At 47.7% G+C, this 17,303-nt stretch overlaps 1 protein-coding gene across 9 annotated transcripts in view; it reads right to left on the reverse strand.

The window, feature by feature from the left end:
• The window catches only part of TNS1 (tensin 1), a 483,060-nt gene that overhangs the window by 436,164 nt on the left and 29,593 nt on the right, over window positions 1-17,303 (reverse strand). Inside the window, exon 1 of one of the 9 annotated variants that reach the window (XM_075317052.1) lies at window positions 11,766-11,845. The exons of the other annotated variants lie outside the window; for them this stretch is intronic. Within the exon in view, the coding sequence (XP_075173167.1) occupies window positions 11,766-11,825 (60 nt within the window). The 5' untranslated portion in view covers window positions 11,826-11,845. Of the gene's footprint in view, window positions 1-11,765; window positions 11,846-17,303 lie in introns of those variants that run through there. 9 annotated transcript variants of the gene reach the window in all.

Below are 17,303 nucleotides of genomic sequence, written 5' to 3' on the forward strand. Positions count from 1 at the left end.
TCTCTCCTCACAATGTCCCATGCATGCTGCCCCCTCTTCACAATGTCCCATGCATGCTGCTCCCTCCTCACAATGTCCCATGCATGCTGCCCCCTCCTCACAATGTCCCTTGCAGGCTGCCCCCTCCTCACAATGTCCCATGCATGCTGCTCTCTCCTCACAATGTCCCATGCATGCTGCCCCCTCTTTACAATGTCCCATGCATGCTGCTCCCTCCTCACAATGTCCCTTGCAGGCTGCCCCCTCCTCACAATGTCCCATGCATGCTGCTCTCTCCTCACAATGTCCCATGCATGCTGCCCCCTCTTCACAATGTCCCATGCATGCTGCTCCCTCCTCACAATGTCCCATGCATGCTGCCCCCTTCTCACAATGTCCCATGCATGCTGTCCCTCTCCATGAGCTCCTAATGCTGCCTTCCTCTTTTCCATAATGAGACCTTCATGTTGCCCCACTCATGCTAAGACCACCACACTAACGCTTATGCTGAGACCCCCCCCCCCACACACTACCCCACTCTTGATATTGACTCCCCTACATTTCTCCACTCCATACTGATCCCACACATGCTGCCCCTTCTTCACAATGAGCTCCCAATGCTGCCCCCTCTTATTCTGAGTCCTTACACTCCCCCCACTCAATCGATTTTGTCATTGCACTATCCCTCATCCCTTGTCCTCTGTCTCTAGCATTAGCCCCTCTTTCCCACTCCCCCAGCATCAGCCTCTCTCCCCCAGCATCAGCCTCTATCTTCCCTCAGCATCAGCCTCTCTCCCCCAGTCTCAGCCTTTGCCTCTCCCCAGCCTCAGCCTGCCCCAGTCTCCGCCTCAGCCTCCCTCCAGCCTCCCTCCAGTCTCAGCCTCAGCCTCCCTCAAGTCTCAGCCTCAGCCTCCCTCCAGTCTCAGCCTCAGCCTCCCTCCAGCCTCCCCCCAGTCTCAGCCTCAGTCTCCCTCCAGCCTCCCCCCAGTCTCAGCCTCCCTCCAGCCTCCCCCCAGTCTCAGCCTCCCTCCAGTCTCAGCCTCCCTCCAGTCTCAGCCTCCCTCCAGCCTCACCCCAGTCTCAGCCTCCCTCCAGCCTCACCCCAGTCTCTGCCTCAGCCTCCCTCCAGCCTCCCCCCAGTCCCAGCCTCTGCCTCCCTCCAGCCTCCCCCAAGTCTCAGCCTCTGCCTCCCTCCAGACTCCCCCCAATCTCTGCCTCTGCCTCCCTCCAGACTCCCCCCAGTCTCTGCCTCTGCCTCCCTCCAGCCTCCCCCCAGTCTCTGCCTCTGCCTCCCTCCAGCCTCCCCCCAGTCTCTGCCTCTGCCTCCCTCCAGTCTCCCCCCAGTCTCAGCCTCTGCCTCCCTCCAGACTCCCCCCAGTCTCTGCCTCTGCCTCCCTCCAGACTCCCCCCAGTCTCTGCCTCTGCCTCCCTCCAGCCTCCCCCCAGTCTCTGCCTCTGCCTCCCTCCAGCCTCCCCCCAGTCTCTGCCTCTGCCTCCCTCCAGTCTCCCCCCAGTCTCAGCCTCTGCCTCCCTCCAGCCTCCCCCCAGTCTCAGCCTCTGCCTCCCTCCAGCCTCCCCCCAGTCTCTGCCTCCCTCCAGCCTCCCCCCAGTCTCAGCCTCTGCCTCCCTCCAGCCTCCCCCCAGTCTCTGCCTCTGCCTCCCTCCAGTCTCCCCCCAGTCTCAGCCTCTGCCTCCCTCCAGACTCCCCCCAGTCTCTGCCTCTGCCTCCCTCCAGACTCCCCCCAGTCTCTGCCTCTGCCTCCCTCCAGCCTCCCCCCAGTCTCTGCCTCTGCCTCCCTCCAGCCTCCCCCCAGTCTCTGCCTCTGCCTCCCTCCAGCCTCCCCTCAGTCTCTGCCTCTGCCTCCCTCCAGCCTCCCCCCAGTCTCAGCCTCTGCCTCCCTCCAGCCTCCCCCCAGTCTCAGCCTCTGCCTCCCTCCAGCCTCCCCACAGTCTCTGCCTCCCTCCAGCCTCCCCACAGTCTCTGCCTCTGCCTCTCTCCAGCCTCCCCCCAGTCTCAGCCTCTGCCTCCCTCCAGCCTCCCCCCAGTCTCTGCCTCCCTCCAGCCTCCCCCCAGTCTCTGCCTCTGCCTCCCTCCAGCCTCCCCCCAGTCTCTGCCTCTGCCTCCCTCCAGCCTCCCCCCAGTCTCTGCCTCTGCCTCCCTCCAGTCTCCCCCCAGTCTCTGCCTCTGCCTCCCTCCAGCCTCCCTCCAGTCTCAGCCTCTGCCTCCCTCCAGCCTCCCCCCAGTCTCAGCCTCTGCCTCCCTCCAGCCTCCCCCCAGTCTCTGCCTCCCTCCAGCCTCCCCCCAGTCTCAGCCTCTGCCTCCCTCCAGTCTCAGCCTCTGCCTCCCTCCAGCCTCCCCCCAGTCTCAGCCTTTGCCTCTCTCCAGTCTCAGCCTCTGCCTCCCTCCAGCCTCCCCCCAGTCTCAGCCTCTGCCTCCCTCCAGTCTCAGCCTCTGCCTCCCTCCAGCCTTCCCCCAGTCTCTGCCTCTGCCTCCCTCCAGCCTCCCCCAGTCTCTGCCTCTGCCTCCCTCCAGCCTCCCCCCAGTCTCAGCCTCTGCCTCCCTCCAGCCTCCCCCCAGTCTCAGCCTCTGCCTCCCTCCAGCCTCCCCCCAGTCTCTACCTCTGCCTCCCTCCAGCCTCCCCCCAGTCTCTGCCTCTGCCTCCCTCCAGCCTCCCCCCAGTCTCAGCCTCTGCCTCTCTCCAGCCTCCCCCCAGTCTCAGCCTCTGCCTCCCTCCAGCCTCCCCCCAGTCTCAGCCTTTGCCTCCCACCAGCCTCCCCCCAGTCTCTGCCTCTGCCTCCCTCCAGCCTCCCCCCAGTCTCAGCCTCTGCCTCCCTCCAGCCTCCCCCCAGTCTCAGCCTCTGCCTCCCTCCAGCCTCCCCCCAGTCTCTGCCTCCCTCCAGCCTCCCCCCAGTCTCAGCCTCTGCCTCCCTCCAGTCTCAGCCTCTGCCTCCCTCCAGCCTCCCCCCAGTCTCAGCCTTTGCCTCTCTCCAGTCTCAGCCTCTGCCTCCCTCCAGCCTCCCCCCAGTCTCAGCCTCTGCCTCCCTCCAGTCTCAGCCTCTGCCTCCCTCCAGCCTTCCCCCAGTCTCAGCCTCTGCCTCCCTCCAGCCTCCCCCCAGTCTCAGCCTCTGCCTCCCTCCAGCCTCCCCCCAGTCTCAGCCTCTGCCTCCCTCCAGCCTCCCCCCAGTCTCTGCCTCTGCCTCCCTCCAGGCTCCCCCAGTCTCTGCCTCTGCCTCCCTCCAGCCTCCCCCCAGTCTCAGCCTCTGCCTCCCTCCAGCCTCCCCCCAGTCTCAGCCTCTGCCTCCCTCCAGCCTCCCCCCAGTCTCTGCCTCTGCCTCCCTCCAGCCTCCCCCCAGTCTCTGCCTCTGCCTCCCTCCAGCCTCCCCCCAGTCTCTGCCTCTGCCTCCCTCCAGCCTCCCCCCAGTCTCAGACTCTGCCTCTCTCCAGCCTCCCCCCAGTCTCAGCCTCTGCCTCCCTCCAGCCTCCCCCCAGTCTCAGCCTCTGCCTCCCTCCAGCCTCCCCCCAGTCTCTGCCTCCCTCCAGCCTCCCCCCAGTCTCAGCCTCTGCCTCCCTCCAGCCTCCCCCCAGTCTCAGCCTCTGCCTCCCTCCAGCCTCCCCCCAGTCTCTGCCTCTGCCTCCCTCCAGCCTCCCCCCAGTCTCAGCCTCTGCCTCCCTCCAGTCTCAGCCTCTGCCTCCCTCCAGCCTCCCCCCAGTCTCAGCCTTTGCCTCTCTCCAGTCTCAGCCTCTGCCTCCCTCCAGCCTTCCCCCAGTCTCAGCCTCTGCCTCCCTCCAGTCTCAGCCTCTGCCTCCCTCCAGCCTCCCCCCAGTCTCAGCCTCTGCCTCCCTCCAGCCTCCCCCCAGTCTCAGCCTCTGCCTCCCTCCAGTATCAGCCTTTGCCGCCTCCCCCCCCGCATGCGCAGATCTCTGGTCTGCATTAGAGACACTCCCACGCTCCTTATGAATCCACTTACCTGCTCCAGTGCCCGCCGCCATCTTCCTGGCTCACGTGAGTATCCTCTTCTGACACCGGCTTCCATCACGGCGTCCTCCGCGGCGTCCTGCTGTGAGCTCTGCATGCATGTGACGTCCACACAGCAGTGGACGCAGCACAGAGGAAGGAGCTGATTGGCGCACGCCCGTGACCCCGGAAGTGCAGGCGCCGGCAGTTCCGGGGTCAATCAGCTCCCTGTGCTCGGCGGCCACAAAAAAAAAAAATGTAAAAAAAAAAAAAAAAAAAAAATTTATTTTTTTTTTACTGCCAGAAGGTGCCGCCCCTCACAATCTGCCGCCCTAGGCACCGGACCACGGGTGCCTAATGGTAAATACGGCCCTGACTATAATACTACCCCCTATGTACAAGAATATAACTACTATAATACTGCCCCCTATGTACAAGAATATAACTACTATAATACTGCCCCCTATGTATAAGAATATAACTACTATAATACTGCTCCTATGTACAAGAATATAACTACTATAATACTGCCCCTATGTACAAGAATATAACTACTATAATACTGCCCCTATGTACAAGAATATAACTACTATAATACTGCCCCTATGTATAAGAATATAACCACTATAATACTGCTCCTATGTACAAGAATATAACTGCTATAATACTGTCCCTATGTACAAGAATATAACTACTATAATACTGCCCTCTATGTATAAGAATATAACCACTATAATACTGCTCCTATGTACAAGAATATAACTGCTATAATACTGTCCCTATGTACAAGAATATAACTACTATAATACTGCCCCCTATGTACAAGAATATAACTACTATAATACTGCCCCTATGTACAAGAATATAACTACTATAATACTGCTCCTATATACAAGAATATAACTACTATAATACTGCCCCTATGTACAAGAATATAACTACTATAATACTGCTCCTATATACAAGAATATAACTACTATAATACTGCCCCTATGTACAAGAATATAACTACTATAATACTGCCCCTATGTACAAGAATATAACTACTATAATACTGCCCCCTATGTACAAGAATATAACTACTATAATACTGCCCCTATGTACAAGAATATAACTACTATAATACTGTCCCTATGTACAAGAATATAACTACTATAATACTGCCCTCTATGTATAAGAATATAACCACTATAATACTGCTCCTATGTACAAGAATATATCTGCTATAATACTGTCCCTATGTACAAGAATATAACTACTATAATACTGCCCCCTATGTATAAGAATATAACCACTATAATACTGCTCCTATGTACAAGAATATAACTGCTATAATACTGTCCCTATGTACAAGAATATAACTACTATAATACTGCCCCTATGTACAAGAATATAACTACTATAATACTGCCCCTATGTACAAGAATATAACTACTATAATACTGCTCCTATATACAAGAATATAACTACTATAATACTGCCCCTATGTACAAGAATATAACTACTATAATACTGCTCCTATATACAAGAATATAACTACTATAATACTGCCCCTATGTACAAGAATATAACTACTATAATACTGCCCCTATGTACAAGAATATAACTACTATAATACTGCCCCCTATGTACAAGAATATAACTACTATAATACTGCCCCTATGTATAAGAATATAACTACTATAATACTGCTCCTATGTACAAGAATATAACTACTATAATACTGCCCCTATGTACAAGAATATAACCACTATAATACTGCTCCTATGTACAAGACTATAACCACTATAATACTGCCCCTATGTACAAGAATATAACTACTATAATACTGCCTCCTATGTACAAGAATATAACTACTATAATACTGCCCCTATGTACAAGAATATAACTACTATAATACTGCCCCTATGTACAAGAATATAACCACTATAATACTGCTCCTATGGACAAGAATATAACTACTATAATACTGCCCCTATGTACAAGAATATAACCACTATAATACTGCTCCTATGTACAAGAATATATCTACTATAATACTGCTCCTATGTACAAGAATATAACTACTATAATACTGCCCCTATGTACAAGAATATAACTACTATAATACTGCCCCTATATACAAGAATATAACTACTATAATACTGCTCCTATGTACAAGAATATAACTACTATAATACTGCCTCCTATGTACAAGAATATAACTACTAAAATACTGCCCCTATGTACAAGAATATAACTACTATAATACTGCCCCTATGGACAAGAATATAACTACTATAATACTGCCCCTATGTACAAGAATATAACAACTATAATACTGCCTCCTATGTACAAGAATATAACTACTATATTACTGCCCCTATGTACAAGAATATAACTACTATAATACTGCCTCCTATGTACAAGAATATATCTACTATAATACTGCCCCTATGGACAAGAATATAACTACTATAATACTGCCCCTATGTACAAGAATATAACTACTATAATACTGTCCCAATGGACAAGAATATAACTACTATAATACTGCTCCTATGTACAAGAATATAACTACTATAATACTGCCCCTATGTACAAGAATATAACTACTATAATACTGCCTCCTATAAACAAGAATATAACTACTATAATACTGCCCCTATGTACAAGAATATAACTACTATAATACTGCCTCCTATGTACAAGAATATATCTACTATAATACTGCTCCTATGTACAAGAATATAACTACTATAATACTGCACCTATGTACAAGAATATAACTACTATAATCCTGCCCCTATGGACAAGAATATAACTACTATAATACGGCTCCTATGTACAAGAATATAACTACTATAATACTGCTCCAATGTACAAGAATATAACTACTATAATACTGCTCCAATGTACAAGAATATAACTACTATAATACTGCTCCAATGTACAAGAATATTACTACTATAATACTGCTCCAATGTACAAGAATATAACTGCTCTAATACTGCCCCTAAGTACTATAATACTGCTCCTATGTAGAAACAAATTACTGTTATAATACCTATATTGGTCTCATGTGCATTGCAATGTGTTTGGGTTCTTGCAGGGCTCCATATAGGTGATTTGTTTTTACCATATATATGATATTGTCGGTCACATATTTCCGGCTGTGTGTAGAACATTTGCAGTCAGACATATGGAGCCCACCAACCTTTTCAAAAATTCCAGGATAAAACCAGAGCTGTGAATGTTTGTGATGGGGTTCGTCCTCGCACAATGTGATGAGCACTTTATGGACATCTCCGTCTGTCGTCTGCACGGAGCGGCGGCTCATGAGCGGAGATGTGAAGACTTGTGGGTGTCCGTCCGTCGTCGCCCTCTCATAATCCTGCGCTTCGCCTCATCATCACTTTCCTTGTTGTCTGTTACATTATTAAAATCGATCGTCTGCCCCGGGGGCGCAAGCACGAAAAAACCATAACACAAGGGACGGACCCTCATACAATGTGAACAGGGATGAGACAGATGCGGCTGTCACTGCCTCCAAAGGACCAAGCGCCAGTCCTCGTCGTATAGAACTCATGTACCTGACAAAAAAAACGCATCGCGCTGGATCCGGCGCAATACGACGTGCTTTAGGCTGCTTTTACACGTCAGTTTTTTGCCGTGCGGCACAATCTGGTAAAAACGGAAAGAACGGATCCGGCATTTATTGCCGCCGGATCTGTTCTTTCCCCCATAGACTTGTATTAGTGCCGGATTGTGCCGCACAGCCTTGCATTGCATCCAGCTTTTGCCGGATCCAGCAAAATTTGATTGTTTGGCGGCCGGATGGAACGTTTTTTGTCTCCGGCGAAAAACCGCATTGCGCCGGATCATACGGCGTATCTTATAATGGAAGTCTATGGACGCCAGATCTGTTTTTTTGAACTGCGCATGCTCAGTAGCACAATGGATCCGTCAAAAACCGGAAGGAACGCATGGGAAAACTGATGCAACGGATCTGTTTTTTCGCCGAATCCATTGCATCAGTTGTTTTTCCGGATTGTGCAGCACGGTGAAAAATGGATGTGTGAAAGCAACCTTACAATGGAAGCCTATGGACGCCGGATCCGGCGTAATGCAGCAAAATCGGATGCGGCCGTGTGACGCCCTGGGAAAGCCAGGGGTCACAGGTCATCACACCGCCACACCCTACATCCCAGTTAGGAACACCAAAGCTACTAAAATCCTTGTTGCCTTCCTCCAGAGGCTGATGTTCACACCAGGGGGTGGGCCAGGCGGTTGGCTCCGCCCACCGAGGAGTTCACAGCTCTGGAGGCGGGAAGAACCAGAAGTTGAAGTCTAGCTGAGGGCGAGAGTGGAGATAGCTCAGGGAAGAGCGAGAGTGAGGAGTGAAGTAGAAGGAAGTGGTAAAGGAGCAAAGAAGAAAAGGAGTAAAAGTGAGCGTAGAAAGCCCTGAAGTTGGTCCGGCTAAGTGCAGGACAGGTCAGCAAGGTCAGCAACAGCGGTGATTGTCTGGAGGGGACTGCTCGGAGGTTGCTGGAAGGACCGCGGACGGGTAGTGGCCCGGCGGTCTGGAGCAGTATACGAAGAACAGTCAGCACCAGGGCAGGGGCCTCTCGGACCCCGGCAAGGCTAGGAGTCGCCATAATTTGCCAAATCCGTCAGTGAAGGGGACGTCGATCCCCCAACAACCAAGTCCCGACTGAAGGCAAAAGTCCAACCATTAAGGAGGAACACCGCCACCGCCAGGGCACCAGTTCCTCGGGGCCAGCGTCTGCGGGCAAAGCAGGGCTCCTCCGGCCCATATCCAAGCCGGGGAGCAGGTTACCGGTGGGAACCCATCGCTACCAACACAGAAACACTAGGTGCAGGTCAAAGGGACATCACCGTTACCTACTGGGAGAGCAAGTGCAGCCGTCCGTGGGAACCGTCTTCCCAGCCGTGTGGTTTACCGAAAAACTGTGTCAACGTCTCAGGCTGAGTGAGTACCACAGTGTCGCAAGGCACCGCGCTGCCCCCGCGTCCCTGCACCCACCAAGCCCTGCATCTCCCATCTCATCACCGGGCCCTGGGATCACCAACCCCTACCCACGGAGGGGCAACACAACACCTGGCTGCTCCATACCATCCTTCCCGGGATCCCCATACAGAGCAGCGGTGGTGCCAATAAATCACCACAACCGTGGGTGGCGTCACGGACAATAAACCACCCCCACACCCAACAACCCCCTTTCACTCACGGGCGAGGAGCGCCGCTAGAGTCCCCGGGATCCGGCCTATCGCTCGAGCCACCGAGCAGCAGCAGGCCACAGCAGCCGCGGCAGCCGGACCCGAGCAGCAGTGGGAGGGCGCGGCGTCCCCTCCTCCGCCCGCGACAGGGTCCGTTTTTTTAAACTGAGCATGCTCCAATTTATTGTAAATAAAAAAAAAAAAAGATCCAGCAAAAGAACGGATGCAAAAATGGATGCGCCTGATCCGTTTTTTCACGGATCAGAAATACCGGATCCGTAAAAAAAAAGGATTAGGCGCATCCATTTTTGCATATTCTGCGCCGGATCCGTTGCATCAGGCACACGCCGGATTGTGCCTCATGCCAAAAAAATGATGTGTGGAAGTAGCCTTACCATCAATGAATGGGAACATTCTTGTATATGTCAAGAAGTTGAAAACCTCTGCAGACATTTTTGACTGCACAGTATAGGGCTCACTGATATAATCTACTGTGCAATGCCACAAAATGCAAAGTAAATACCGCCAAAGCGTGCTCATACCCCAGCTCCACACATATAGTAATCCATTATCAGTATACAACATGAATCAGTAATACTGCATGTGTGTCACACTCATTGTGTGCTAAACCGCCCTTATCCGAGGATTTACAGGTTGCCCATCCCATAGGCTGGTTCTATGCAAAGACCTAATACAATGTATCAAGTATTAATCTATTGAACAGATCATCATCTGCAATGTATCAGTCTGGAGTCCAGGCTACTTTTCTCACAGAGTTAGTATGTAAATACTCTTGTTATGTATTAAATGTAAACATACTATAATTCTATGTTCCTGTCTTTTCATTCAGAGAACCACATTTCTTGCAGATTTACCATTTTCCAGCTTCAGTGCTGGCAGCCGCCTCTAGGGGGAGCTCACTATTTACTGCTTATGCCTTGAATGCAATAATAATCTTAGAGCTCCCTCTAGTGGTGACTGTAGGCAGCCAAAATATTACGTTTCAAATCTATGACTGGATTTGGATCAGTAAAAAAGTTAATGTGACTGCTATAAAGACAAAAATCGGATATTAATCAGCAAAAGTATTTTGAACCTAAACTCAGTATAATGATAAAATGTTTGCCTGGAGCATTTGCAGCCCTTTGCTGTAGTCCACACCACATTTTTCAGCTATCCACACAAAATCGTACTCTCATATCAACACCCTAGGCCTTTTAAGTCAGGCTCAGGCAGAGTTAGGCTAGGTATGAAGAAGCACTGTCAATAGTTGTGTCAAATTGGTCAGGATTTTCCTACTGTTTCACTTGACTCCGCTCCAGCCAGGTGTCTATCGTCACTTCTATACTGCAGCCAGTTATTTCTAAACTCATTACAGCTTAGTAGCTGGGTGCCATAGTTACCTCTCAGCAAGCAAGTTACCAACTGATCCCAGCTCCTCTAAGTGCGGTTTACACCAAGCATCTGCAATCAAGGTAACAGATCTCTACTAGAAACGCTTCAGAAGTTTGTCTATGCTTCACTACTCCCCTGCTGGAAGATACTGGACTGCATTTACTTCTCTAGGATTCCTGTGATTTACCATTGTGCTACTGGAAGATATCAGACTATCAGACTACATTCACTTCTTTGTCATTCCTGTGATTAACCAATGATCTGCTGAAAAATATCAGACGGAATTTACTTCTAGTATTCCTCTTATTAACCATTACTTTACTGAAAGAAAGTAATCTGCATTTACTTCTATATAATTCCTGCAATTAACCATTGCACTGCTGCAAAATATGCATTTACTTATGTTACATAGCTTGAAAAAAGACCTAGGTCCATCTAGTTCAACCTTCCTCCACCAATTAGACATTTTGTCATTAAGTCATTTATAACCAACAATGTTGTGTTTACTGAGGAAATCATCCAGCCTTTTTTTAAAAGTTGTTATAACATCTGCCATTACTACCTCTTGTGGTAGGACATTCCAATGTGGCTGCTTTAACTGTAAAGAACTCTTTCCTATTTAGCTGCTGGAATCTCTTTTCCTCCACTTGTAGTCCTGTCATTTTTGTGTTAACCATTACTCTGCTCTAAGATATCAGACTGCTTTTACATTTTGGTCATTCCTGTGGTTAACCATTACACTGCTGAAAAATATACATCTACTTCTGTTATTTTTGCGATTATTGATTACTCTGCTGGAAAATATCAGGTTGCAGTTACTTCTCGGTTATTCCTCTGAATAACCAATGCTCTACTGGAAGACATCAAACTGTATTCCTGAGATTAACTGCATCCCTGCTGGAAGATACTAGATTACTGTTTCTGTGTGCATTATCACACTTGACTCTGCTTAATCTGCGCTACTTTATCTGTTTGATTGCCATCCTGAATAACCTATCCTGGTAATTGCTGACCTATGTGACAACTGTCAAGACCCACTCCCCTGCACCATGTTAACCAATCCATGATGGTCACTCAGACCTACGGCTTTGAGAAGGTCACCACGTGAGATCATAACAAATGGCAGATTAACAAGTGAATTCTACACTCTGATTGGTGCATATGGTGCCTTTCTATTCCTACACAAAAATTGGTTTGGCTTTAGGACCAACTTACTGGCACGGTGCATGATTCTTCCACCTCCCGCAGTGTCCTCTTTCCATCCTTTACTCTCATAGGTTCTGATGAGGTGCTGTCCATTTGGCTTGTGTTTTATGTGACTACGCCCAAGGCCATGTACACAGATGTTCAGCTAATCTCTGTGTCTGCGACTGTTATGTGTGACTCACTTGTGGTTTCAGCTGGCACGCTCCTGCCAGAGGGAGGCAGCCTGCGATAAGACGGGCACCATGCCTGTGCTTAACCCTGTGCAGCCCAACCGCAAATCACAAAACCCCAAACAAAGAATTAAAGGTCAACTTCACAGAAACTTTATGGGACTCAATTGACACTTGAACCGTGCCTTTAAATACTATGGAATTTGCCTATAGTACTACACTTGTGTTGTGTTGGCTAACACGGTACAAAGATATATTTTACTTGTACACTTGTGTTGGTATTTATTTACAGCCTTGTTAATACTACAGAGCTGCACTCCGAATTCTGCAGCCTTCAAAAACTGTATTGCATTTTAAAACCTGACATCTGACCACCAGGCTTTCTACAGTTACCCAATGTGGAAAAAATGTACTGTGATCTGTATAATAGCTACTAAGCTGATAGTGGGGTGTCAAATGGTTTATTCATTGTTTGCAATTTTTGATTTTTTTTTTGAGACATAATTTCCAGCAGAATAGTGAGTGCAGCTCTGGAATATAATACAGGAGGTAACTCAGGATCAGTTACGTAATGTATGCGCACAGTGACTGCACCAGCAGAATAGTGAGTGCAGCTCTGGAGTATAATACATTACATTACTGATCCTGAGTTACATCCTGTATGTACACAGTGACTGCACCAGCAGAATAGTGAGTGCAGCTCTGGAATATAATACAGGAAGTAACTCAGGATCAGTAATGTACTGTATGTACACAGTGACTGCACCAGCAGAATAGTGAGTGCAGCTCTGGAGTATAATACAGGAGGAAACTCAGGATCAGTAATGTAATGTATGTACACAGTGACTGCACCAGCAGAATAGTGAGTGCAGCTCTGGAATATAATACAGGAAGTAACTCAGGATCAGTAATGTACTGTATGTACACAGTGACTGCACCAGCAGAATAGTGAGTGCAGCTCTGGAGTATAATACAGGAGGTAACTCAGGATCAGTTACGTAATGTATGCACACAGTGACTGCACCAGCAGAATAGTGAGTGCAGCTCTGGAGTTTAATATAGGAGGTAACTCACGATCAGTAATGTAATGTATGCACACAGTGACTGCACCAGCAGAATAGTGAGTGCAGCTCTGGAGTATGGTATCCCTTAATGTTTTATATTCATATTTTGTAAGGAATTCCAACACAGATAACATTAGGTTGCTGCACAAAAAAGTTTCAGAACTCTGGATATATTAATCCTGCGTATGTCCCCTTAAATATTGTGTTTCTCAGCATGAATATTCAGACACATGTTCATACAGAAATAGACGCGCTACATGTTCTTTTTTGCCCATTACCGCCAGGACAACAAAGACGGGAACTGCAGCAATGAAGCACCCCTATGGATAAGCTGCAATTCCTGGGAGCCAATGAGCCTTAAAACAACACAACAGAAAAGATAGAGGCGGTGACCAGGAGACGCGAGGCGCAGCTTCCACCCCTTATGCCACTGCCAGAGGGTTGCATGAGGAGGCACAGGTACCCCACACTGGCAACACAAGGTCCAATTCCAGTAATACTTTCTTTTCCACCTGAGCTGTTCAGTTAAGTGATTTATTCTTCCATTCTATCCGGACAATGATCATAGGATGAATATCAAGAAAATAATCCTGCTACAAGATCCCAAAACTCTGATGGTAACAAATCAAAGACCAGTTATATTTTGTTCATAGCTGCAAACTCTGCCTTGATGTACAGGTAAATAACAATATTCAGGTTCCCTGCAGACACCACTAGGGGGAGCTCATTACATACAGATTTATGCAGCCACCACTAGAGGGAGCTCACTACGTACAGATTTATACAGCCACCACTAGGAGCTCACTACATACAGATTTATACAGCCACCACTAGAGGGAGCTCACTACATACAGATTAATACAGTCACCACTAGAGGGAGCTCACTACATACAGATTAATACAGTCACCACTAGAGGGAGCTCACTACATACAGATTTATACAGCAACCACTAGACCAAGCTCACTGCATGCAGATTTATATATCCACACTGGAGCAAGCTCACTACTAGGGATGAGTGGACCTGTAGATGTTTGGGTTTTCTGTGTTTGACTAAACTTTATTTAAAAGTTCAGTTTTGATACCTGGCTTGAGCCCGGGCCTATAGATGTCAATGGTGATCAAAACCTTGGTGTTGTAAAATGGTCGTAGTAAGGGCTAGGAGGCTGAGAAAGGAAGAAGAATGGTGCTAAGAGCAGGACAATTGCATTGCAAACAAATGTGGATAGGGAATAAAAAAATGTAAAAAAATGGCGTGGGGTCCCCCCTATATTTGATAACCAGCCAATGTAAAGCAGACAGCTGAGGGCTGGAATTATTAGGGTGGGAAGGTGGGGTTGATATCAGCAATGTAATGTCAGCTGGCATCACGTCCAGGGGCTAGTAATTGAGAGACATCAAACACCCCCATTACTAACCAGGCAAGTGTAAAGTTAAAGAAAAACAAGCAAAAAAACCCAAACACCTTACACATTGTTTATTTGAACAAAGACTCGCCACACTCCATTGTTCACCATTTATTAATTGAAATCAAATCTTCCATGTTGCAGCCCCTAGCCCTTACTACAACCATTTGCACAACTAAATTTGAGGTCCCTATTGAAATTTATGGGGGTCACGGTCCGGGGTCAAGCTCATACATTAAACCGAGCTCATCCCTAGGGTCCGACTACAAATGTTGCATTGGGCTAATGAGGTTCCCGTTACCACTTGGCATGACGGCAATGTATCGCAGGAATGTTATGGTAAAACATGTGACACTTTCCCAGAATGCTTTGTGCTAATAAGTGTAAGTGCCCTTTAAGGTCATTCTAGCCCGATTCCATATTCAGGCATGAACACTAAGACTACCCATGTATAGGGCAAGATACAAAGTCTCCGCACACATCGGGAAGGATTTTATTTAGGAATTTCCTTGAACTTTCCTTCACATTATCTGCAGTTGAATAAGATGAGTTTTCCCAGAGGGATTTTCCCATCCGTCCTTTGTCACCGTCCTGTCAATCAGTGACAATTAGGTACTTGGTGGTCGATTGTCAGCTCCTCGGCCTTATCCAGGGCGCCCACTAAGCCAATACAGGCAGAAGACACTGAGCGATCCGAGAATTCATCCAAAGACCCCACTAATTTAGAAGCAGGAGAAAGGAATTACATGCAAAAGACTTAAAAAAATTGTTTAAAAGAACAGAGAGTCCTCAGTGGTTGATACCTTTTAATGGCTAACTGAAAAGATGGTAATAATTGCAAGCTTTCGAGACTACTCAGGTCTCTTCATCAGGCATGGTATAACACAAAATCTGAAGAGTCACGTATTTATACACAACAGGACTTAGAATAGTGCAGTAAAAAAAAAAAAAAAAAAAAAAAAAAAAAAAAAAAAAAAAAAAAGAACAAGTTATATGAAACAGAACTATCTCTATGGCAGGGGGACAAGCTGTTCTAGCCATAAATACTGCTGCAGTTCAGTGTGAAAGTTTTATTGTCCTTTGATAAGGGTCTGGTCCAGGGCTGTGACACGCTCGGATGGTCAGAGGAGCACATCTTTTAACTGATGTAAAAAGACATGAATCCATGAGACACATTCATTCCTTCTCTGAATGTGTCAAAGGTCATCATAAGTTTGTACTCCCATAGTCTCCTGTCTCTCTGGGACTTGAAGTTTCCTTTCAATACCAGCAATTTCATGTCCATGATGCTGTGGTCTGGGTTACAAAAATGTTTGGCCACAGGTAGATCCATCCTTTTTTTCTTTTTTTTTTTTTTTTTTTTTTTTTTTTTTTTTTTTTCTCTAATTGTGTGGCGGTGAGAATTCATCCTTGTCCTGAGCTGTTGTCCTGTCTCCCCTACATACAGACCCCCAGTTGGACATTTGGTACATATAATTAAGTACACCACATTGGTTGTTGTGCAGCTGAACGTACCTGGGATCTTGTAGTCCTGATGTGATCTGGGAATCTTTATCTTGTCCGTTGTCAATATTAATGGACAGGTCTTGCATTTTTTCTGGTTGCAGGGAAATGTTCCTGTTGGTGTTGGAGAGGACAGGGAGCTTCTGACAATGATGCTTCTTAGATTTGGGGGCTGTCTAAAACACAGAAGTGGGGGGTCTGGAAAAATAGATTTTAACCGGGCATCTTTTTGCAGTAATGGTTGTAGTTTCCGTGCAGCTCCTCTAAACACCTCCAGATGTGGATTGTAGGTGACTACAAGAGGGACCCGGTTGTTCTCTTCTTTGGTTTTATAATGTAGAAGATGGTTTCTTGATATTCTGGTGGCTCTTATAATCTGGTTTTCAATTGTTCTTGGGTGGTAGCCTTGATTCAGAAAGGTTTTTCTGAGGCCCTCAAGGTGATTGTCTCTATCTGTACTGTTGGAACATATCCGATTGTACCTGATAGCCTGGCTGTATACAATAGAGTTTTTTATGTGTTTTGGATGAAAACTGTCCCATTTCAGGTATGTTGGACGGTCAATTGGCTTCTTGTACAGGGATGCAAAAGACTTGGAAGATAAGAGCTAAAGGGTTAAATCAGTGGTACCATACAACGGGCGACCGTCCACCCCGGAACCCTTCACACAAAACCGCCCCCAAACCGCGGCCATAGAGTTATAAAATGTGGCGACTGCTTCCTACAGATCAGAAATGAGAAGATGATTGTATTCTTTCCTTCATGCTAAAGTGCTCTGCATTTCTAGAGGAGTCCAGGGGGCGGTCTTATCTGCATTTCTAGAGGAGTCCAGGGGGCGGTCTTATCTGCATTTCTAGAGGAGTCCAGGGGGCGGTCTTATCTGCATTTCTAGAGGAGTCCAGGGGGCGGTCTTATCTGCAATCCAGATCACGTGGCGTCCACCACAGTACACAGATGGACATCACAGGCTGCTGGAAGGCGACGACTCCAAACAGAGCTATGAAATATTCAGGATTGGCGGAAAACAATGAGAGCTTCAAGTGAAAAGGTGGAAACATCCTCACATTCCAGCAGAGTTTATATTACATCATTAATTGTGTGATTCTATAAAATCTGTGACATCACAACAAGAAAATATCATCACTGGAGAAATGAAAATGGAAAAAAGAGCATCTGATTGCTGGTTACGAGCACTGAGCACCCGAGCATGGCAGTGCCCGCTCATCACTAGTTACCAGCACTGAGCACCCGAGCATGGTAGTGCCGCTCATCACTAGTTACCAGTACAGAGCACCTGAGCATGGTAGTGCCCGCTCATCAGTAGTTACCAGTACTGAGCACCTGAGCATGGTAGTGCCCGCTCATCACTAGTTACCAGCACTGAGCACCCAGGCATGGTAGTGCCC

Source organism: Anomaloglossus baeobatrachus, chromosome 7 (assembly GCF_048569485.1).
Source record: "Anomaloglossus baeobatrachus isolate aAnoBae1 chromosome 7, aAnoBae1.hap1, whole genome shotgun sequence".
Classification (NCBI taxonomy): domain Eukaryota; kingdom Metazoa; phylum Chordata; class Amphibia; order Anura; family Aromobatidae; genus Anomaloglossus; species Anomaloglossus baeobatrachus.